Raw genomic sequence first — 23,665 nt, 5'->3', positions numbered from 1 at the left:
ACTCATTTTACACGTGTGCCTTTTAAAAAGACTGTGGTGTTGTGCTGAGCACGTCTTTAGGACCACTATCCGTGCAGTAGCATTGTACAGCCTGAGATATACAGGTGGTTTCAAGACTCTTAATTCACAGTCTTTAATTGCAAAGAATGGCCTGTCCATTCATGAAGTGTTGAAAGTGTTATGTAGGGAATTATAAAGCATTCAGGCTTTGAGCACTGTCTTCTCTGGACACTGGGTAGAAGGATCTGAGTAGAATAGTGCTTCCCCTCATCTCTCCTCTATCTTAGACAGGGAGTATGTATGCCCTCATTTCCCTGCCCTCTCTACCCCACATACATTTGAATGTCAGTCTGCCATCCAGACTCCAGCAGTCTCTCTGCTCCCACAGGACATATGGATTATGCTGTCCTAGATACACCAGACTGAGTCACAGAAAATAGTGGCTGTTTATCTGGCTTCATATAAATTACCCAAGAGCAGATCTAGGTCTTGATAAACAGCAGTGGGGCTACCTCAAGAGCTGAGCACTTCCCAGTTCCTTACCTGCCTCCTTTCACCAATTGGTGCTGGTGGAAAATGGTCTGACTCAGGCATTGCTTTGTATTAACAGCAGCACCACCAAGAGAAAGTCAAAGGACTAAGGCATGCACAGTGCATAGGTCACAGTCAGGGTGAGTGACACAGGTCCTTCAGATAATGAGAAAAAGGCTTCTGGTACAGGTATTCTCTGCAGGAGCAACCCTTTCCATACACAGTGCTCATTTGGGCTATCCTGAAAACAGCAAAGAAACCATTTCAAACCTATGATAAACTGGCTTAAAGGTAGGTCAGACCAGCCAAAGTTAATTCATCCAGGTTTGTGCTTCATATGGACAATGTTTCATATGCACTAACACCTCCCTTTGTCTTGAGTTAGGAACCATTTAACGAGTCTAATATGAAAATTTGTGTAGAAAAATGTATGGAAAGAAGAGGCAAATGAAAAAGATGCACTTGCCAAAGAATTCCAATACAAGCATCTGGGGTTTTTCTGGTTTTATTTTTCAAAAGATGGAGAAAAAAAAAGTTACTAAAACTCATCATGTTCTAAATATTATGACAAGTCTGTATTTTCTTGTGAAGACTCTTCTCACTTGACTGACTAAAGGAGTGGCATTGGAAATCTTCTGTAAAGAAACAGCCAACCTTAGAAATATAGATTTGATTTTAGAAAACTTTAAAAAAAAGTTTCATTCATGATAATACATATATAATAAAATTGGTAGGAAGTGTCAAAAAATGCAGATTCAGAGCATGTTGTTTGCTTGCATATTTGCTGAGCTTAGTTGCTAATACAAAATAATACAAAAATATTTGTACTAATTATATGACAAGTAACTTAAGTTAAATCACAGTTAAACCATTAATCTTGTATCAGTGGCATTCACTAGTTTATTGATGTTTCAAAGCAATGCAGTGAGGAAAAGGGTAGTTTATTTTAACTTTCAGAAATTTAATATACTAGCTTTGCGATACAAAATGTTTAAGCATTAGCCTAAATAGCATATCTTTGAAATTACATATCATTGCTTCCATAAATTATTTTCATTGTACAAAACAGCACACAGATCATTCCTTACAGCAGCATCACTTCAGATGACATACAGAATCACAGATAAAAACCCCACTGAGCATGTTTCATAACATAAATTAAGCTAATTACTCAGACTTGTCATTTTCTACAAAGCAAATCACCCACTAGACTGAACAGTGACTAATTTAAGTGGAAATTGATACTGAACACGTGTCACTGGAAGATTAATGTACAGAAATCTCACACACTTATCAGTAGTGGAGAATACTATTGAGCTAACCTTTCTAAGAAGTGGGTTTTTGATGCACATCTTTCATGAAACATCGAAAAATAATCTATAATTCAGACTTTTTATTCATTAGAATTAAAGATGGCTATATTATCTCTGAAGAAAGTACTAAAGAGGGGTCGTTACAGTGGAGACCAGGAAATGCTAAATGAGCATGTAATACTCTTGTATTGTGCATACATACTATTTATGTATACATTTTGTACACATATTATGCTAGCAACTGTTGATCCAGAAACACCAACAAATATGGGCTCCTGCAAAGTAACTCTTTCTCTTATACACTGAAAGGTAAAGCTAACAAAAAACCATATTTTTTGCTGACTGCTGTGGTGAGAATTACTTACTGATAAAATCTGGAGCACAGAGTGATGCATCAGTATGATAAAGAACTCGAAAGATTAATATTTTGTCAAAAAAAAATATCTAATGCAAAGCAATCAGAAAGCCAAAGTAGCATTTAGAAGCAGTCACTATCTTCCACTGTGAACACACAGAAAATCTGAATTGAGTAGCTGAAGATTGTTGTGGTGATACTTGTCAAACTGACTGATTTTGGCTCATGCAATGGTGCACACTTGTCTGTTTTTCTTAGCCATCCCTAACTATGCAGCTGAAGCCTTAGGACTGCAAGAAGGATCCTGTGTACTGTGCACAGGACTAGCAATTGCATGTACAGATTCACACTTGATATAACTATAACATGAGTATTTATTGTCTAGGTGTATTGTTATCCTGAATATAAACTGATAACCTCTGAAGTGTTACAGATCTAATTTTCTTACAATGCTATTGTATTCTTGACAGAGTAGTTTTGGTTTCATTAATATATAGAACTTATTTAAGCATGGATCCAATAACAACCTTTCTCTGCTAAGCATTTCTCCAAACAAGCTGAAAAAAATGTTGCAATGAACTAAAATGTTCTACCACATTTCAGTATAGATACTCACCAACTACATTTGTAATGATGTGTGATTTTTGGTTTTGTGTTGTCGTTTTTACAGGATGAGAATATAATGCGATCCATGCAGCTCTTCGAAAATGTGATTTAATGAAGATATTAGGTCTACAACTAATGGACAAATATGAGCTATTCTGCAACATTATCTAAAAAATGGATTTCCCACTTTATCATAAATAAAGTTACTCAGCTTTACACTGAGACATGTATTATGCAAGTAAATTTTTTATTATAAACTCTTCCCAACAAAAACCCTTTCTAAATTATACAAGTTAGCACTTCCACAGTGGGTATTTAGTTAATAGGACTGTACTGAAAAATCAGGTTCTTACTACAAACTCAAACAAAATAGAACGGACATTATGCACCTTTATTATCATTCCCACCCCTAGTTAAAATAGATACAATCACAAGGAGATTAAATAAATATTCTTAGTTTTGCTACTCATCTGTACTGGACTAAGCTCCAGGTATTGAAGTATATTTCTTAAATCTCTAGCTTCTAATTTATACAGAGGCATTACAATTTATTTTCTTTTCATATTTCTATGGTGTAGTCCTCATTTTTGAATAATATTTTGAGTTAAAATACTGTAATCAATGTGCGATGCACATCTTGCTACAATTGCCTTCCAACTTTGACTTTTCTCTTCAGAAAAAACTCCAAAACCCAAACATGACTAAGCAGATAACTTGAGAGCAAAAACTGTTATAGAAAAATAATTCCTTGTGGGTATTCTTATTCCCTAAAAAATGAGAGTAAGCTTCTCTCAATCTCACCTAATAAATCTGCACTTTGTTTATCATGACATGAATATCCGGAGTTCTACATAACTGTATTTTTAATTCTTGGATGTGTCTGCAAAGTTCTTGGCTTAAAATTAAGGATCTTCTGACTTCCAATTTTTCATAAAGAACCTTAACTGGATCCTAACACTGCTTTCCTAAGAATGTGTCATTCTGCCTTTAATGAAGAAAAAGGCATGAACTTTTGAAACTGCCATCCCACTTTAGTGCTGAGAATGAACATCACTACATTATCTACTAATAATGACTGCTAGAGGCTAACATCCATTTCATCTTTTTGTAATACCTTTAACTATGAGACAGAACCAGGAAAACAATGAAAACTTTAGCTGTGTATTATCTATATGCGATAAATGCTTTACATTTTTTAAGATCATTTCTTCATTAAGATTGGAGCTACTTAATTCTGAACCTAGAAAGATTATTCTAAAAAAGTATGCATATAAAATATAACACTGCCCCTCCATCCATGTAATTTTTAAGATATACTGTCCACAGAGTCTATGCCAATACTTCAAAATAGGTGAAATGCTACCAGAGATAGGCCAACCTTCATTGTGACATTGCTGCAGAAAGTGTGAAAGGGGATTAATGAAGTAGAAAGAAGGTTACAAGTATTCTTTTGTAAAAATAAATCAGGTATCTATTCTGGTGTAGAGATGGAATGTTAGAGGCATGTTGAAGGCTGCTCTGCTATCACCAGTGTAGGATAAGAGTAGTACAATACATGTACACCTGAAATCTGCTGTAGCGTGTTTGTGTAAATTAAATGTGCACATTTTGTAAAAAAATAATAAAGTAAACATGAAGAAAAAAAGGACCATGATCAATTTTTTGAGTTGATAAATACCTGCTGGCAAAAATGCTTATGGAATAATTTTATTTTTTTTTTAAGCATAAGTACATTCATCTTGATTTAGCAGAGTGCTGATCTTGGCAGAGATCAGACCTGAAGTGAATTTTAGTCAGGCTGTGGTAATTAAAAAAAAAAACCAACAAAACAAGTTCTGAAATTGCTTTAACATGAAAGAGTTTTATTAATACTATATGCATCAGAATCTTCTTATGCCAAAAAAGCATCCTTTCCAACAACTGTACATGTCAGAATTGATTATTCTTCAAGGGAAAATAATTCTCTGCAAATTTTGTTACTTCAGTTAACTCTACCTCACAGTGTACTCAAATACAACATGTCCCTGAACAGTATTTATTACAAGAACCAATTAGGAATTATTTTGCAATCAAATTCAATACATTAATGGACAAATGCTGTACCCTACAAAGCTTGACAGCCAGGTAAGATTTTTTTTTTTGTCTTTAATTCATATTTTTTACAGCTTCCACGTTCAAAAGTTTATTAACTTGTCTGGACCTGAATTCACAAGCAAATCTCAAGCACATTTGTGACGTTACTGAACTCAATGCGAAGGGAGCACAGTAAGTATTGCACAGTTGCCTCCTCCATTCAGTTGGCTCAAAGTTAACAGGACCTAATTAGCTGAGCAAAACCTCAGCTCTGGTTCTGTGGAGCAACCTGATGCCTCTACACTGCATCCTCCAGAGTCTCTCCAGGCTCTCAAAACAACACGCTGAGAATGCACTAAGCAAGTTCAGCTTTGGACCATATGCTGCCTGTTTACTGGGTTCAGCTTCACACCTTTAAAAGCCGACTCTGAAGAAATCTGTGAGAGCTCACAGTTCCCTGTCTAACCTACTCCTGATGAACCTAAATGCATCCATCTGTGCTGTGTCAGAAAATAAGTTATATATTTCAAAACCAGCTATACATATGCAATTTAGCACCAAAGATTTAGATTTTATTTAAGTAATTACAACCAAATTATTTTGCATCACACAAATATACAAAACATATTAAGCACTACAGATATAATAAATGAAATTGTAATTTAAAATTAAATAAGAATTAATTTTTATTCTGCTTTTGAAATAATAGCATATTAATCAGTGTCATTGTAAGCCCAATGCATATACAAATATACAAACAGAAATCTTCCATAATTACATATTCACAAATGGTAAGACTCCTGCTCTCCATCATACTGAAGGATTATTATTATTTTAAGAGAATATATCATACCCCAAAAAAGTATCAGTGATATTTGCAGATAGTTCCTTTCCAAACTTCACCTTACAGTAGAAATCACAACAATTTCCTTGTTCAAGAGTAGATAGAACAATAGGTTGGAATTTTAGATTTGATGATAGCCACAGTTGCCTGTTGAAGAAAATAAAACAAATTTACACAAAATAAGGAGCAATAGCACTACATATGACAGTACTCACATAATCTCTATAAATTGCCTAACTCACAACTTTTACTTAGTTATCTTTGTTATTTGAAAACTAAAAAGTTAATATTTGCTGAGAAACTTACTGTCAAAAGGGCGGAAAATAATGAACTCAGAAAATGCGATAACTGTGATAACTGATGCTGGGGAGGAAACATAAAAAGGAGGGGACATGTAAACTCATTACTAAAAGAGGGCATAAATATAGACATGAAATAATAAGGAATTTTAAGTAGAGGAATGTTCTGGAAGGGATATCCACCAAAAGCAAGAATCATATGCTTTATAACTAATTTAGAAAATAAAATTGATAAATTAATTGGTTGGATTATATAATCTTGCTTGTAACCACAATTTAGTAGTTTGTTTCCAGTTTGATTTTTTTTGTTTTTGTTTTTTTTTTTTTTTTTTTTTTTTTTTTATCCTATTAGTGTCTTTTTAAAAGACATACAGAAAGAACTACTCACAAAACAGGTAGGATTACAGGAAATTAGGGGATTGACAGAAGAATTAAAGGTTAATGACTCACTGGATTAATTATATTATCTAGGCCTAAGTTTTCAGAACATTAAGAAACTACATAATTTTCCTTTTCTCACTTCATATAAATAAAAAACTCTCATCCTCCTTCATTTTTCATTTCATTTTTCAAGTCTGTAATACAAACACTGCTACTGCTCTCAAATGAACGTGAGCATTAACACAAAAATGAAGATGCATCTACTGATTATTTAGGCACCAACTGGCTCAGTACTCTAGGCTTGCATGTATGGTCCCTACTCCTGAGGTTATTCTTTTCTTTGTGAATAACCTTTTAATATAACACAAACAACTGTTCATAGGGTCAAGAGAGCAAATATTTTCTCTTCCAGATGAACATCTAAGCCAGTACGCCTCATTTTTTCTCCTTTGTGCACAATATACAGCACAACCTTTGGCAAAAGAATGTTCAACAGAAGAAACCTCTGCCATCTATTACTTAAAGCATCTTTTTGATTTACAGCCATTGCAGATCCAAAGTCTGGGTTAACCAGGGTGGGCTGGAATGTGAGTGTCAGATTCCCTCAGGAAATGCCATAAACAATAAACTATTAGTGGGAACATGCAGGCATCATCAATAACAGGAAAAAGTAACTTTTTGCAAGAGTAAATCTTGTCGAGAAACATATTTAGAACACCAAGAATGTATCCCAGCCATACTGAAGCAAGAACACAGTAACAAAACCAGAGATGAAAGCTGTTTTGACAAAATTGTATTCAAAAGTGTAGGTTATGAATAAACATTTGATCAACTCACCTTTCCACCATTGTGCTCCAACTTTTGTAAGGCAACAGTAACTTTTTCTCTATATTTCTTGTCCATTAATCTCTTTAAAAGCTATTGGAAAAATGAAATAAAAAGGTTTGCTGCACAATATAGTACAATATATGCAAAGAGGCAATAATAACCTATTTTGTTACTTTATTCCATCTTACCTTTGCAAAATTAAAGCCACAAAGAAACATTACTTATAACTTGTAACTGATGTCAAAGTATGGAACTCAATAAAAGCAAAAAAAGTTAACTAAAGAGAAACTTAAATTTAAAGAAAACTGAACTGTTAACCAACAAAAATATTTCTCTTTCTTTTAGCAAACAAATTTGAAAGAAATATCCACCTTAAAAAGAAGTAATTCCTAAAGTTGTCCACATGAAAAGTTAACTTTTATTTCATGTGCATTGAAAGAGATTTATTGTGGTGGAAATACTTCAGAAGAACCCTGCTGTAATTTCTCTCTTCTGTATTGATTGTTGAAAAAGGTCCTTTTATTGTGCTGTAAAAGTGCACTGTGCAAGCAGGTTAAAAGAAACCACGAAAAGCCTGTCTGACACAGGAAGAATGTCCTCAGAATAACTTGGTATAAAAATACTTCTCATAATCCCACTCAAAGCTTATTGAATGAAAACTTCCATGTGCAGAATTCCCATCTAAAAGGAGGGGGAATATTTGCTTCTGTTAATGTATTGAAACATTCACCATTTTGTTAAGATATTCAGACTTAAAATTAAAAACTCATTTTGCAATAAATTTTCCTCCAAAAGAAAGCATCTGGACATTTTCATAAATAGTAGAGAGAAGATTTCCATTATTCTCCCGTTTATATTAACAACAGTTTTTGGACCTTGCTAGAACTTTGAAAGTCACCATATTATAAAAAAACAAAGGACTCACACAGGGGACTATATGAAATGGTGCTTTTCATGGAACTGCTGCACTTTCCCCTGTATCTGTGCAGATATTATAGTAACATCTCAACAAGAGTACCATGAAAATACAAAAGATTTTTTATTACAGCATTAAAAACTTACATTTGTGAGCAGAAGCTTGAGATGATCATTAAGAGAAGGGCCAACAACAGCACTCAATTGAACTATAGCATCCAATCCCCTTCCAAACACTTCATCATCTGCATGGGCCTTCAGAAGGGGAAGAAAGAAAGAAAATCCTGTGAGTAAGATTCAGACAAAGATGTAAGTTTTTCTAAACTGCAATCTCTGCATTATGATTGTATAGAGTAGTTTAAACTACTCTATATCACATCTATAATCACATTAAAACTACTGTGCAATTGCTAATTGCTGTAACAATACAAGTTTAGAAACAGAAGTACAATATGACTGAGTATTAGTCTCTAGAGGCCAAAATTAAAGCCAGAGCATATTCTTAAAGTGGAAAACAAAACCATCTATGAAAAGCATCTTGCATTTATTCTGAGACAACAAAACAAATAATTTACTATTGCTGAAATAAAAATGTGGCATGCAGAGCAGCTTGCTAAACTGATTATTTCAGTATTTCACAGCATATTAGAAACAACCTTTCAAATGCTGATATGTTGAAATTGAGAGACACCATTTTAGTTATAAATGTAATGAATTCTGGGTATTTTCTATGTAATTCATAACAAAAACTTTCTTTGTTGTATAAACAAAGGAGCCAATGACTTTCTGCCTCAATTAATTTAGTCCCCTGCCAACTACATCTTTGTCACCTGCCAGCAATTATCAGGCTCTCATCTACTTCTACAGTTCTTTGTTGTCTTTATTTCTCCCATGGGATGGTTCTTCTATACCTGACTTCTCTAATGGTTTAGTTATCTTGCTTTTCCTTCAGCACAGAAATAGACTCATAACAACTTATTTTGGTTGTTAAATACTAAATTATAAGTTTATTTCCTCTCTGGGCCCTGCATATTTTCTTTTTAACTAGAAATCATCGACTCCTTGTATAGTAGATTTAACACAACATAATACCAAAACAATGCAACAATAAAAATTATTCGAAGAGTAACATAAATTGGAGGAAGAGACAAGAATAACTTTTCTAATTTTGCCTTTAAGCTAAACCAAAGATAGTGATAATACACAATTCTGAACTTCTGTTACATCTCTGACTTGAGATCATAGCTAGTTTTCAAACTTCAAGCAATCTATCTTAAATCGGAACTGAAACACAGCTAGATTAAGGGACAGCTACTTACTGAACTGGAAAAGGGCTCTCAAAGACAAAGATCCAGAAGGATCCAAAAGAAAAAGATCCAAAAGGGATAACCTTCAAAGCCAATATCTCACTTTATTTTCTGATGGTGTAGAAGAGTTAAAAACATTTTTTTAAAATTAAGAATATGACCTGAAACACTTTAAATGTATTCTTCCTTTTTCCTCATTAACATATTCTGGAGCTGGTGCTGTGAAGGGCTGGGAATTGGACACAATGACGCTTGTGGGTCCCTTATTTTCTGATTCTTTTACTTTGTAGCATGTTTTGAATTATTACAAGTAATTGACGAGCATTTATTCCTGCATATCCATTTTACTTCACTTCATTTTTATTTTTTGCATGTCATCGCGTGGACATATAAAAAGCCCACCACAAGTATATATGGATATATTTATTTATTTATGCTTATATTAAAACCTTTAAGAGAACAGTTTCATAAAATCTTCCCATAGCTACTGTCATAGAGTTATACAAGGAGCTGCCCATCTTAATTTATATTTAAAGACATATTTAACTAGTAAACCAAGGCAAAGTTAACAACAGAAAGAGAAATCATTCCCACTCCCCAAAGCAAAAGCCCATGCAATAGATTTATTACATATAACCCACGTAGCTCTCACCAGTCAAAGAAAAAAAAAAAATCAAACCCATTAAAATCTCTGCATGAAGAGCAAGACATACCAATGCAGCCTTTAAGACTGGAACTAGACGAGGCAACAAGGGAATAGCTTTTTCAGCAGCACCTTCAACCAGAAGTAATTCCTTAAAACCCTCCTTGGAAACAAAAGTATAGGGATGTTTTGTCTCTCTTAGTCCCTGTTGCAAATGTAAAACATTATTTTCTTAATACTCAGCTTTCTTTTAAACAAAAACACATTTTAAAAGTTCCACACAGCAGCAAGACCGTGTTTAGATTTTGTCAGATCAGTTCAAAACATAAAGTACACTAACTCCACCATGTGGAGCCACTGGGTAAAACTCTGTCCACAGAATATTCTAATTCACTTTTCATTGAATATTAAAACTCACATTATGAATACTGCCAATTCAATCAATATTTGTACTTCACTACCTTTAATCTAACAACCCAAGATATTTTTTCAATGACACCATGAACTAGAACAGGCTATATTTGTATAGGGGTTTTGTACCCTTAAGGGAAAAAAGAACAGAAAGTGAACTATGGAAGGAAAGACACCCCACACCACATACCTCTCTAGGCAACACTAAAAACTTGTAGATAGTACAAAGATGCATATCTAGTGAAAGTCTGACTGGCAAAACTCAAAGATTTAAAGCCCTTTTTTCTAAACATAATAGCTAATGTCACTTTAGGAATAGACAGTATTGTTTAATATTAAAAAAACCCAAAACAAACAAAGGAAAAAAAGAAAAAAAAAAGGTAAAAAAGAAATAAAAGAAAATAAAAAAGAAAAAACAGAAAAAAAAAAGGAAAAAAGGAAAAAGAAAGTAAGCCACCTCAGTAGATGTACTTTATTCTGCCTGCAACATTGGATTCAGCTTTTATTTAGACACCTGAAACATATTTGGTGATAAATGTCACAGATCGTTCTGAGAAAAGAGACGCTTCAACATAGTGTATAGTATTTTTCTTCCAGTTATTTACAGGATCTTATTTCCACTGTACTCATTCAGTCTACTGAGGAGAGCATTCTTACTTCATAAGGTACGCCTTATATACAAAAATAAGCCAAACTATTTAGCCCACAAAAGAATCTGCAAAACCACAAATTTCATTCATCTGAGCATCTGGGCATCTGAGATGCAGTCTTACATTTCAGTGTCTTGAAGATTAAACAGCTCTCCCAGAAAGCTCTAACGAAAGAACTACAAATAGCAATGTTCTTGACCATTTTCATTCATACAATATCCTCACAAGTGGGTTTTTAAAAATATTTCTCTAGTAGCTGAGGCTTAACTAGCTAACTTAGATTGTTAAAAAATGACATTTGCAATTAAGAAATGGCTGCATGCCTAATGTTGCAAGAAATTGAGTTTACCTCTGCCAATGTTAAAAGAAGAGGATCAAAGGGAATAGTTTCAGGAGGGCATTCCCACTGCAGTTTGTGATTTACTGATCCATGCACTAACCTACACAAAGAATAAAGTTTTAACAAAATAACATATAATAATACATAACTTTATGCAAACACTATTTGCTTTAAATGTATCAATTTGTTTGTTGTATTCCTGCATTATATAGACAATCTCAATACATAATTGTCTCCTTAATGAAATTATAGGATCACAGAATCAACTAAGTTGGCAAAGATCTCTGGGATCATGGAGTCCAACCTGTGTATATGTATAATGGTTAACAATGCAATTATATTAAATTCCCAAAATATGACGGTTTTCAAAATTCTGCTCCTAATCACATAGAAATCAGAAAATAGACATTATAAAAATTATAGATCCCTCTCATGCCAAGACAGAAGATATTCCTTTTGCAAAGTTACTTATTTTGATAAATACATCAAGAAACATTTTCCTGAAATAGCAATGGGTAAGGGAAAGCAGTTGAAACTGAAGAAAGATCATATTGGAAATTACTACTTACTCCAAAGATACAAATAAATGTATTAATACTATGAATTAATGATTATTTTATGCAATTATTTACATGTACATCTTATTAATGATGACTTACGTTTTTGTAAAGTAATTCTGCACCCATGTGACAACACCAGAACATTTATTGCCTAGGCAAATATATATCTAAGTAACTTAAAATAACCTAAACTTACTTGCAAGTAGTTTTCTTAATATTCAATATGCCTGAAAACTACAGAATAGGAATATTCAATAACATGTTGTCATACTACTAAGTTCAGATTAAAAAGGCTGTGGAAGGTCTACTTATTAAAATGGCTTTATTACCTTTGTTAGTAGGGAGAAGTAAATGCAATTACCTGAAAAGATCGTTTATGAAAGACTTTTAGGAAACCAAGTGTGCACTACTTAACTATTCTTTAAAAATGTGGCTTTGATATTAATACAGAATAAAAAAAGAACCAAAAGAAGACAATTTTAAAGGCATAGAAAGTTGTTTTCCGCTCCAAAAAGCGTTAAGTATTAGAAAGTTTTCCAGAATTGAATGGAATCAAACAACCTAACTAAAAGATGAAACATGAAGTGATGTATTTCATAATGTACTTAGTAAAGGTAAGAAACAAACGGAACACACCTGCACGGAATGCCACCTCTAGCATATGTAGCAGAAAATGCAGATAGTGGTTGGGAGTAAGCACGAAACTGTGAGGACAGAAAAAAAGAACATTATTTATTCATAAAAGTAATGTTTTATAGCTATTTTGAATATGTTAAAATGGAAGTTTAACAAAAAATGAACTTAATCATATGATTCTAACACAAATCAAAAAAAAGAACTGCAGCTATGGAGTGGAAAACAAATAAGTGATACACTTATGCAAAAACTACCTTTAAGACTCATTGGTCTGGGGAGTTGTTAAAATTAATAAAAATGTAAAATCAGTGGTCTCCTGATGGAATCACTTTATTTTTCTATTTTTTCTTGAAAATGGTAATAATAAAGTCTTACAGGTTCTTTCATAAGCAGATGAAGGAGCTCCCACTTCCCTGAAGCTCTTGTTGTTTGTTACATTAGTAACACGCAGAAGGCAGTTTTACTGCAATTCCATCTTGATTTGAGTATAGACCAAAGTATCTGGTGGCAAGATGTGGGAGAAACACCAAATATTGGGCAATATGGTGAGAGAGCACTAGAAATGCACAGGAAGGTTTATACGGGATGAGAATCTAGGAAAGACACACTGGAGAAGGAAACTAGGACCTTCATGCAAGGCAAAGCTGCACAATTTTTTTTATCCTATACATGCTTCTTATGCATATGAACAATTATATTATTTGTTAGCATGATCATTAAATGCTGCTTCCCAGATAATACACCTTATCACAAAGCATTCAGAAGGAAATACCATGGAATTACATGGCATTTTTTTCTTTTGAGCACTTAAACCTATAGTAAGATTAGCAGAATTGTGTTCAAGGCTTAATTTCCGTCATTGTGCTACTTGCAAAGAGATTTTAAGTAAAAAAGATACCCACATTAAAGTATTCGGCCTCTGTTTATCAGCAAAGTACTTCTGCATTTAATTCACTTCCCAAAAAGCCTCTGACATTACTAATTGCTAAATTATATGGCCCAGTGGTGAACTGTAATTCATGAGTTCAATGCTAGTTCTCCAGGCACGGGACTTCCATGAAATAAACAACTCCTTTCATGACTACTCTCCTGAGAACACAATTTTTTCCTGAAGGATTACACAGTCACAGTAACTGTGAGTTTCAAACAATGCTCACCAGCAGTTAATTTGCAAGATTTTATGAAGCCTTGAATACCTTCAATATGCCACCTTCATTTTGGTTTCATTGCATAACTGAAATAAGCTTCTCTAAAGCAGCAGGTGCCAAAGTTTAGAAGAAAAAAACCCAAACCCTTTTTAATGTTTAGCTCTAAATCTCTTTTCAGGGCAATAGTACATAAAAAATAAGCCACAATTGTACCAAAATACATTTTTATAAAAATGTAATAAACTATGTTATACCTTCAGGCATTTGAGCTTAGAAGAATAGGTATGTATGATTAATAAGAAAAGTTTAATTTCAGTTTAAAAAATAGGACCAGAAGAAGCATGTCCCGCATGCCATTTCATAAAGTAATGAAAACTCTTCAAACCACAGATGGATTTTAACCAAACAAAACCACCACCACCTATACCTACTGGATCAATAGTTTTAGGATTCAGCTTGTCACTAGGCTTTGGCTGTGCTTCTGGAGAACATATCTTGCTTTTCTGTGCTGAAGTCTTTTTTTTTATTTGGATGCCTGATGACATTCTTAGAACATTGCTTCCTACAAAATAAAAAAAATAATAAAAAAAGGAAAATAATTAAAAACATAAAATAATTTTCATTCCTCTATGACAGAATATCAAGGGTTAGAATCTCCAGGACCAAAGATAGGCATGAACAAACAACCAAGTAAATCTGAACAAGTGCACTATGAAACAGATGCTTATTCTTATGTATTGGATACAGAGCATGGGACAATTGTGATAGTCCTGTCACTCCATATTTCAAATGCACACATTTCCTAACCTGCTCCTCTTTACCTACATTCTTTAATTCACTTTTGCTACAGGTCTCAGATACAGTCTGCTTTTGAGGATCCTGCAGAAATCTGAGCAGCAGTACAGGGCTCAGGAGAAGAGCCCAGAGTCAAATAGGGTTGGGTTCAGTTTCATTAGAAGAAAGCAACAGTTTGAGGAATGTCCAGGATGAAGGAAAGAATCAAGTACATTCAGGACACAAAACCCAAACCACAATCAATATGAGATGAGAACAGAAATGTAATGCGGCAAAAAAAGAAAAGAATACAGAAAATGAATTCCAATTCCACTAAGAAGAATTAAAGTACTTTTTTAAAAAGACTGCAAAAATAACTTTGTTTACATCCTTAAATATTAATTTAAGTACACTTATCTCCTGTAAGTCAATACACCAGCTACACATCACTACAAATGTATGTAATTGGGTTAAAGTATCTCTAGTAAAAATAATAGTACCTATTTAACATAGCTATTTAACATACCATGTCTGATACTATGATGAATAATATAAATTATTCCTGGGAGATTACAAGATTTCAAAAATTAATAAAATTATAAAGAGTGAAACCCCTAGTTTTGAATATTATAATGTTTAGTAATTTTTGCTGTGGTGTATTCTGCATGGAAAAAATCCCACTACTTCGTAAATTAGACATTAAATTCCTATGGTGAAAAAGAAATTATAACATATAGAGATGAAAATAATACAAGCCACACACAGAAAAAAATGTTTCCTCAGGGATGAGCAGTGTTCTTGCTGTCCAGCCATCACCCTTGATGACACCTGTTTTTGTTAAAAACATGACTAAATGCTGAATACTGAGATCAGGATGAATCAGAGACCGATTTGCCATGCTACCCTCTCACCCTCCTGCCCGTATCTCTGCCAGACCCTTGCACATGCAGTCCTTGTTTGGCTTGGCTATTCTAATTCTTCCCTCTGAACAGGATTTCCAGTCAGGTATCTTTGTCCAGTCAGGTACCTTTGTCATTGTCCACATTATGAAATCTTTAGGATTGCTTCTGCTTCTGGTAAGTGATAAGGGCCCAGCATGTGTGTAGATATGGTGTCTTTATGACTTGTGGAAAGAATTAAATGAAGTGCCTAAGTTTTGCTGAATGCTGTGAAACAACATATAATAATGATTTGCAAATTAGCTAAAGTACAAAGCAAAACTAAAATTGAAAGTTTAAATCAATACTGCTTGACTGATGATTTAATCAGAACTAGTGATTCAAATCAATTCATCTACTGTACATTTTGTTTTCTCTTTCCCCCCATTTCCAGAATGTGGCCTGTCTCCACTGAAAGTCTTTTTAACAGAAATAATATACCACAATTAGTCAATTAAATCTCCTCAGAACTCACAGAAACTTACATGAGGCTTAAGGGAACTATTCTGTTTATAAAACTGAAGTCAAATGGAAAACATTAATACAGAAATAAATCTACTGATTTTGTATGTCCATTTATTATCATAAAATTCTAATCACATTAACATTAGAAGACAGACTTGTAACTGTCAGAAAATTAAGAACCAAAATAGTTTCATACTATAAAAACACCAGATAAGTTCTTGACAGTAACAGCATGTCTCACAAAACAGTGCTATCCCTGTCAGAATTTGAAACGTACAATCGCTCATAATACAGTCAGCTCGCTAATACCCACAAAAATATTTTTCTCAGAAAAGTATTTAGAAGCAATTCTGATGTATTTATTTTTTTTTCTATTTTCCAAGTAATCATAATACATGCTAAGGTACATCAGGTAGCTCTGAGGAGATAAAGTTCTTTTCATAAGGAGGTCTCACTGTGCAGAGCTGAACGCTCTCGGTAGTGGGAGCGGGAAGGGTCACACGCTTCTGTAGAGATCAGACAGGTGAAGCACAGCCGGGAATCAAACAAGCGAGGTTTGATACAGAAGTGACCTATCTACTGGCAGATAACAGACTTCAAATAAAGGAGCGACACTTTAAACAGAAATAGGAGAAGTACTTTTAAGAGGCATCTTTCAAAGGAGGAAAACCGCAGCCTGGAGTTCGGGATCTAGAAGTCACTTAAGGCAGGCAGAATGGAAGTCAGGAGGATTTGAAAGGCGAGGCTGCTCCCTTACCCTGCTGAGTGCCAACTCTCCCGGAGTGCAGAGGCAGAAACAGACCAGGGGCTTCGAGCGCAGTCACCGCCGAGAGGCTCAGACAGAGAAGCTCCGGCGAGTTCCCACAGAGCCCCCGGCCCGGCCCTCACGAATCCAGGGACATCCAGGGACCCCGCGGGCCCTGTCCCGGCCCCGGCTCCCGCTCCCTGGGCACGCCGGGCTCCGGGCACGCCGGGCTCGGGCACGCCGGGCTCCGGGCAATGCCGGGCTCCGGGCAATGCCGGGCTCCGGGCACGCCGGGCTCCGGGCACACCGGGCTCGGGCACGCCGGGCTCCGGGCACACCGGGCTCGGGCACACCGGGCTCCGGGCACACCGGGCTCCGGGCAATGCCGGGCTCCGGGCACGCCGGGCTCCGGGCACACCGGGCTCCGGGCAATGCCGGGCTCCCGTGCCCGCTCCCCCCGGGCTCCGGGCAGCGCCGACGCTTCCTGCCGGTTGCCAGGGGAACTACGGGCCGCCGGCAGCCCAAACTGCCTCCGTGCTTGCTGCACACGCAGCGACGAGGAGATTAAAATATCGATTTTGTTGTTGTTGGGGATTTTTTGGGGGGGAGAGGTTTGTGGTTTTTTGTGGGGGGGGATTGTTTGTTGGTTTGTTTGTTTGTTTGTGGGTTTTGGTGTTTGTTTTTGTTTTGTTTCAGCCTACTTCGCATGCCGTGATTAAAATGAGAACGGTGAACGTTCAGGTGACATGGCCACTCCATTTTATCCAATCTTTAATACCTTTCCAGGAATACAATTCGCTCATACAATACTGAAAGTTCCATTGGAAATACAGCATCACATCTGAGTGTGGTAAATGACCTTTTGAGTAAAAACTTTCCAGCTTGACCACGACAGTGCTTTCTTGCTTTATGCAAGAAATGTGAATATTCATTCACGCATACTAAAATAAATCTTCAAGCAAAATGTTTCCTTGGATTGTTTAAATCACGAGGGATACCAAGCTTTCCACCATTGTATTTTTTCTCACTTCTGTAATTTCTATGCAGAACTGAATGTGGATAAGCAAGACTATTCTCATGATTTTCCACAGGAAAAAAAATTGCATTGGCAGTGGTGGGAAGTAGTTGTAGACTATTTGAAAAATGCCATTGGCATTAGATTTTGGGCAATGCAGGCATTTCATTATTGATTTTATCCAACATAAATACTTTGTATATGCCAATAATGGCAAGTCAAAAGTGAGGATGTTTGCAGAGTTAAAATAGGGTTGCCATTGAAATGCATTAGTGCAAGAGACTATTTGGAAATACAAAAAAAAAATCTATAAATAATATTGAAGAAGGAAAGATTTCTTTTTTTTTTTTCTAAGTGTTTTTAACTAAACTCAAGAGACATTATAGTACTTTGACAGAATTATTTTACAGTTCCACAGTACTGATGACAATAGAAAAATGGATGTCTTTTTATCCAAACATTTTATGGACTGATAAATGATCTCATAAAAAATCCAATATTTGCAAAGCAGACCATGAAAATCTTTGAAAATCACACGAATAATGCAATCCAGCATAATCATTTCCAGGATGAGAAAAAAATCTGCTTCTTTTCGGCAAGGCTGATTTTTAGTTCAGTGTTTTAGTATCGTTTTATATGTATGTATCTGCTATAGCTGTTTCGTGAGTAGAGAACAGACCACAGCTATGGAAGAAAGTAGTAGCACAATTCCTCAGTCAGTAGGAGGTATGAACTGCTGTGTAGCATCAAGCAAACCCCACTGACCATCTCCAGGGAGTCAGCAGCTCCCACTGGGCTCACGGAGGCACAGAAACCACTGGGTTGTAGAAGGATGAGTAAAACTCCAGACTCTGTGCAAGAGCAGGGCTTAGTTCAGAGTCCAATAATCTTCCTGAAAAATGCAAAACAAGAGCGTGTCAGCGTCCTGAGGTGTGTATGGCACCACGGGGAGTCCTGCTGCTCTTGGGGTGTGGAGTGTATGGCAAGGCTCAGCCACCACAGTGCAGGCAGCCTGGTTTGGGGTGGGCTTGTTCCTCCCACACGGCAGAAATACAGACTGAAATGACCCTAAATTCCTGGAGAAGGGTAGGATGAAACTGTATCCTTGTATATGTTTTTCTAACTGGCATGATATTATAAGAGTTAGGAAAAGAGAAGGTTAAACACATGTTCAGTCCCTTCTGGTTCCTGCAGTATGATCTTAAAATGACGTTTATTACACTTGTCTTATTGATTTACAGATCCTCTGCTCCCTAAGTAGCTTCTTCATTATTATAACTGGGCTTGGATTTTCTCATTTAATATAGACATGGGGAATATGGGTCAAAATACTTATAATAAAACATATTTATTTAAAATAAAATGCTTTTCATACTGTGTCTTACAGTTTTTGATTGTTGTAATAGGAACTAGTCTGTGATATTTTAAACATAATTGGTCGATGGAACATTTAGGAGGAAAAATACTGTATGGTCACTGTATGGATCAACAAAACATGACAAATTTTAGTATTTTTCTTCATGCTGATGATACCAGTTTGTAATGTTAAATAATGTTAATGTTAATAATGACCCACTATTTGTTACTGTATATTTGTGTAGTGTTAGGTCCAGTTATTATGAGTTTCTTCATTATGTATTTTGTTTAATTTAACTGCCATAAACCTTCCTAAATGCTTGAATATAGCTAAAGACAAAAATATGAATCATTTCCAAAGAGTATTTACCATGAAAAGAAACTTACATGTTTGTGTGTTCAGTTGAGCATATAGAGTATGAAAATGAAAGCTAACTCAGCGCTGATTGCGTACTTTTTCATAATAATACTCAACCAATTTAAATAGAACCAATGATTAATTAATTATCTATAACTGCTGATAAAACCAATATGCAATTCGACTTCTTTTTTTCATTAGTCACACCTAAATAGTTAATTACTGAAGGGGAGAATTCACCAATGCTTAATGAATTCCAAGGCTTATGAAATTAAAATTGAGGCTTATTCAAATATGGCTAATTAAAAGAACATCACATAAACCAGTCACGTGTGAGATCTTTTTGTCTGAGCATATTTATACCTTTGTTAAGCTAATTCATTTGGCATGGTTTGGACTTGGCCTGTTGCCAGAGCCAGCTGAGAAATTGTGGGGAGAATATTTCTTGACAAGTGCAGGCTTTTGAATGTGGAAGAAAGGGAGTCAATAGTTTATTTTTTGTCATAATTTAATTAGTTTGCATTGTCAACATTTCCCTCTCTATTTGTAGCAGCTTTTCTGTTACACAATAAGTGATTTATGCTGATTTGTTTGTTATATTTTTCTAATAACAAGAAAGAGATTAACGACAGACTTAAAAACTGACTCATTTTACATCTTACTATAGTCTTAAATATTCATGTAATAACACATGAACATATATTTTCATTAGAGATTATTTTAGAAGTTAATAAACTAAGTGCAATTTTAACCACAGTTTGGGGCCAACAACTTGCCACCTAGTAAGAACAGTAAAAGAACAGAACATATTCCCTCAGTGTATGGAGTAATTCCTTTCATTTCTCAAGAAAATTTAGAAATTCATTGCCTGTCAAGTTGACGGACCTGTGAATCTTCCCTTTTATCTTCAATGAAAATTGGTGTGAAACAGCAACACTTCAGTTGAACAATTCTGGATAATAGCCCATTGATTCTACTAGATGGCCTACTCTTTTTCTGTAATACACTAGAAATTACTTGATTGCCTGTTATTAAGTGCCAAGATGCTGGAAGGACTTTGGATTAGCAGATCAAAGTCTTGTGTAAAACTCAGAGGCAAGGTCCCAAGAAACAGACTGACCCAGAGGAACTTTCAGGTTTTGATGTTTCAGAGTAAGAAAAATTCATACAGATATACCCCCAAATTCACCAACGGAGTGAGATTCTTAATGGGTATCACAGAGTATGCGGTACAGAGTACTGTTGGTGTGCAGACATGGTGCTTTGGGTGTGATTCATGAGTGAAGATGCGATGCTGAGCACAATTAAGTAGTTGCATGGACAACTGCAGTTAAATTCCACACCAGGTTTTTTAATTGCTCTCTAGGATATCCTGCTGATCTGAAATTATTAGGAAACTCAAGTTTTTCCATGAACATGAGTACTTGAGTGAGTCAGAGAAATTTATTTCCATATAGATACAGAAATGCTAAGTCATCATTGCTCCTCTTTTCTTTACATATTGAAGTGTTTAGAGCAGCTCTGCAGTGATTCAGTTATACTTGTATTCATCTTTTACCCATGGCCACCCAGAACCAATGTTCCTGTCTCCTGTAGATAGCTAGTGCTACCAGGAGCTAAAGCAGACCAATTATACCCATCCTTCAGTGAACTGTACTACCTTAAAAAATGAAATTAGTATTAAAATAAGACATATCAGGATTTGGGGTTTTTTTCTGATTCTTCTAACTCTTCATGTCATCATCAATAGTGGCAGATCGAGTTTGCTTTTTCTGGTCATGTCTGTTCTGGTGATGCCAATTACTCAGGTAGGACAATTTATTCCATTCCATCACTCAGATTCTGGCAAAATCACAGCTACTTCTGTAAAAGTACTTTGCTTTTTTACAGAGAGAGATCCATTCCCACAAGTATATTCAAAAACTAAAGAATTAGGAACCTCCATTTCTTTGAGTCTCTAAATTTGAGTTTTATGATATTTGATGTCCTGCCTCCCTGCTGCTCACTGAGTCTTAATTCCTTATTTGTCTCAGAAGTGTTAATCAGAGCATTTCCATAGTTAAACAGCTAAGAAGAAGATTCACAAAAAGATGACCTGGTGATGATCACCACTAACTCATGGAAAATGTTTAGGAAAAAGCTACAGTTTCAGAGAAAATTATTTGACAAACAGCTGGGGAAAGAAAAGGGAGAGTTGGACATATATTTGAGAATTCTCTGAATTTCACAATTCTCAAAGTTTTAAAAGCTAACAAAAGGTTTTGAAAGCAGTGCTAGAAAGCTCACTGGGTTTTGGAAAGTTTTCTTTTGCCTAATGTGTACAGACTTGAACCCAGGCTCTGCTGTCTCTCAAAGCTGACAAACATATTGTGATATATCCAAGTATAATTCTCAATGGCTTTAGGGCATAGCAATGATACTCTAAATTTTCCCAGAGTCTAAATTTTTAACTATTTTTTTCCCTGAACGGTGGAGGTGTTTCTAGAAAGTAGAAATAGAATGAAAGAATGTATCTGTGAGCACAGTAATCCTGAAGATGAAGTAGTACCCCACATCACAGCAAAAGTGAAAGAACTAGAAACAGGTTCTCATTATAAATCAGAATCTACTTAAAAACATGGACTGTATATTTAAGGATGACTATTTTATCACAACTTTGGGAGCATTGAGAAATGTTCACCGCTATTTTATATTGCAGGTACTTTTATCTAATATGATACATGCCACCCCTTGCAAATAAATAAAAAGATTAGTAGTGTAGGCTTTCTCTTTGCCCTGCAGAGAATGCCATTATTATCTTCGTGCTGATTTTTGTGAACTTGGAATTTTATTTTAAGAAAAATAAAAAAAAAAAATCTAATTGAATAATGTTCTTTAAATGCAAGACAGAAATGAATGAGCTCTAACTGTAGTCACTAGATGACTTTTCCATAATTATTTGAAAAAAACCCCTTCCTACTAAATTTCTAAGGCAGGATAAATATGCTTTAAATTCTACTAAGGGAAATAATTAAGCAAAGTTGAGAACTTGCACCTAATTTACACACTGCTCCTATGAGGGCTGATTGACATGTTTTTCCCATCAGAGTTGAACAGAGAAAAAAGCCCAAACCAGCTGAGGCACACGCTGCAGTTTTTTGTTTTCCCACTCGGTGGCAATGATTCCCTCTCTTTCCTTCCCAGTTCTGTGCTTTCTCCCAGAGAGCTGCTGCTCTGCATTCTGCAGCCTCCATTCAGAGGAACAAACAAGGGAAAATAATAGTTTTCCTTTACTTCAAATATCAAAGATGGCAAAGTAGAGGAGTTTATTAAATGAGAATGTATTTTATAGTTCATTAGTCAGAGAAAATGTGTTCTTTGATGGGAAATTTTTATCAATTTTATCCTGTTCTAGGGCACAGATCAGTGGCAATATTTAAAGTATTAAATACGTACAAGTTTAGCGAGTTTGTTGGACTTTATATCCCTTGACAGAATAATGTAATTAAATAAAAAATTCACAAGGCATAAAAAGTGTATTTCTACCCTTAATTGTCTTCTTTCCTTCTTTCTCTTTTGGGGTGTTTTTTTTTCGTTTGTTTGATTTTTTTTGTTTGTTTTTCTTCCCAAGAGCAAGAATAAACCTATGTACTTGCTACTACTTGGTCTGCAGAGAACATACTGGGGAAGAGGTCTAAGTGTGCTGGCTAACCAAATGTATCTCTGCAGAAACTGTCGCTAGGTGCAACCCAGCATTTCATAACATTTACAGACCTTTCAGCTTTTGCCGGAGGTTCTATGAGGTTCCCTTTGCTGGATCAGAGGTAGCAGAGAGCTGAGCGAGGGCATCAGGATGTGCTCTGAGGCACACACAACTTGGGAGTGCTGCATCATAAAAGCATTTAATGTCTCCCATACAGCAAGCACAGCTGGCACTTGAGATAACAAGTGGCATGGTAGGAAAAATATCTTTGCTTAGGACATAGAGAAGGTTTGAAAGACAGGCTTAAGGTTCATAAGACTCAATTCAAGTTGGTGTCTCAGAACTAGTAACAGCCTAGAAGTACTGGCTGTAGTGATGGTGGTGAGCTGTGGTAAAAATCATGACTAAATAATAAAGATAGAATCAAAGTAGTGATGATGGTAGCAACCATTTTCATATCTTCTCCTTTCAGAAAGTGGTTCAGCAACATCC

At 35.4% G+C, this 23,665-nt stretch overlaps 2 protein-coding genes across 9 annotated transcripts in view; one reads left to right on the top strand and one right to left on the bottom strand.

Moving 5' to 3' along the window:
- Positions 1 to 4,604, top strand: part of KCNIP4 (potassium voltage-gated channel interacting protein 4) — a 282,324-nt gene extending 277,720 nt beyond the window's left edge. For all 5 annotated transcript variants that reach the window (XM_083860837.1, XM_083860838.1, XM_083860836.1 and 2 more), the window contains exon 8: positions 2,870 to 4,604. In XM_083860837.1, coding sequence (XP_083716963.1) covers positions 2,870 to 2,917 — 48 coding nt within the window. In that variant the 3' untranslated portion in view covers positions 2,918 to 4,604. The remainder of the gene's footprint in view (positions 1 to 2,869) is intronic.
- Positions 4,605 to 4,711: 107 nt separating this feature from the next.
- On the bottom strand, positions 4,712 to 16,907 carry PACRGL (parkin coregulated like). 4 transcript variants are annotated; one of them, XM_083860844.1, is made up of 8 exons: positions 14,272 to 14,387; positions 12,693 to 12,760; positions 12,156 to 12,207; positions 11,506 to 11,596; positions 10,166 to 10,300; positions 8,293 to 8,400; positions 7,240 to 7,320; positions 4,712 to 5,869 (listed from the first exon to the last, which is right to left on the bottom strand). In XM_083860844.1, exons 2-8 carry the CDS (start codon positions 12,715 to 12,717, stop codon positions 5,813 to 5,815), a joined length of 549 nt encoding a protein of 182 aa, XP_083716970.1. In that variant the 5' UTR covers positions 12,718 to 12,760; positions 14,272 to 14,387; the 3' UTR covers positions 4,712 to 5,812. The 4 variants fall into 4 exon arrangements, with proteins under 4 accessions (XP_083716970.1, XP_083716967.1, XP_083716969.1 ...); XM_083860841.1 differs by lacking the exon at positions 12,156 to 12,207 and adding an exon at positions 16,775 to 16,907 and having other exon boundaries at positions 4,713 to 5,869; positions 14,272 to 14,402; XM_083860843.1 differs by lacking the exon at positions 12,156 to 12,207 and adding an exon at positions 16,775 to 16,907 and having other exon boundaries at positions 4,713 to 5,869; positions 10,166 to 10,258; positions 14,272 to 14,402.
- Between the last annotated feature and the right edge of the window lie 6,758 nt (positions 16,908 to 23,665).

This window comes from Zosterops lateralis (assembly GCF_965231275.1).
Source record: "Zosterops lateralis genome assembly, chromosome: 5".
Classification (NCBI taxonomy): Eukaryota; Metazoa; Chordata; class Aves; order Passeriformes; family Zosteropidae; genus Zosterops; species Zosterops lateralis.
Note: the sequence above shows the minus strand (reverse complement) of the source record. Positions and strands in the feature narration are given on the sequence as shown.

Coding starts and splice junctions, on each gene's coding strand:
- PACRGL (XM_083860841.1), bottom strand. CDS start 14,385: ATGTCATCAGGCATCCAAATAAAAAAAAAGACTTCAGCACAGAAAAGC. Junction 7,321..8,292: donor TCAAGCTTCTGCTCACAAAT/GTAAGTTTTTAA, acceptor TTTTTCCAATAG/CTTTTAAAGAGATTAATGGA. Junction 5,870..7,239: donor TGGAGCACAATGGTGGAAAG/GTGAGTTGATCA, acceptor TTTCTTCAACAG/GCAACTGTGGCTATCATCAA.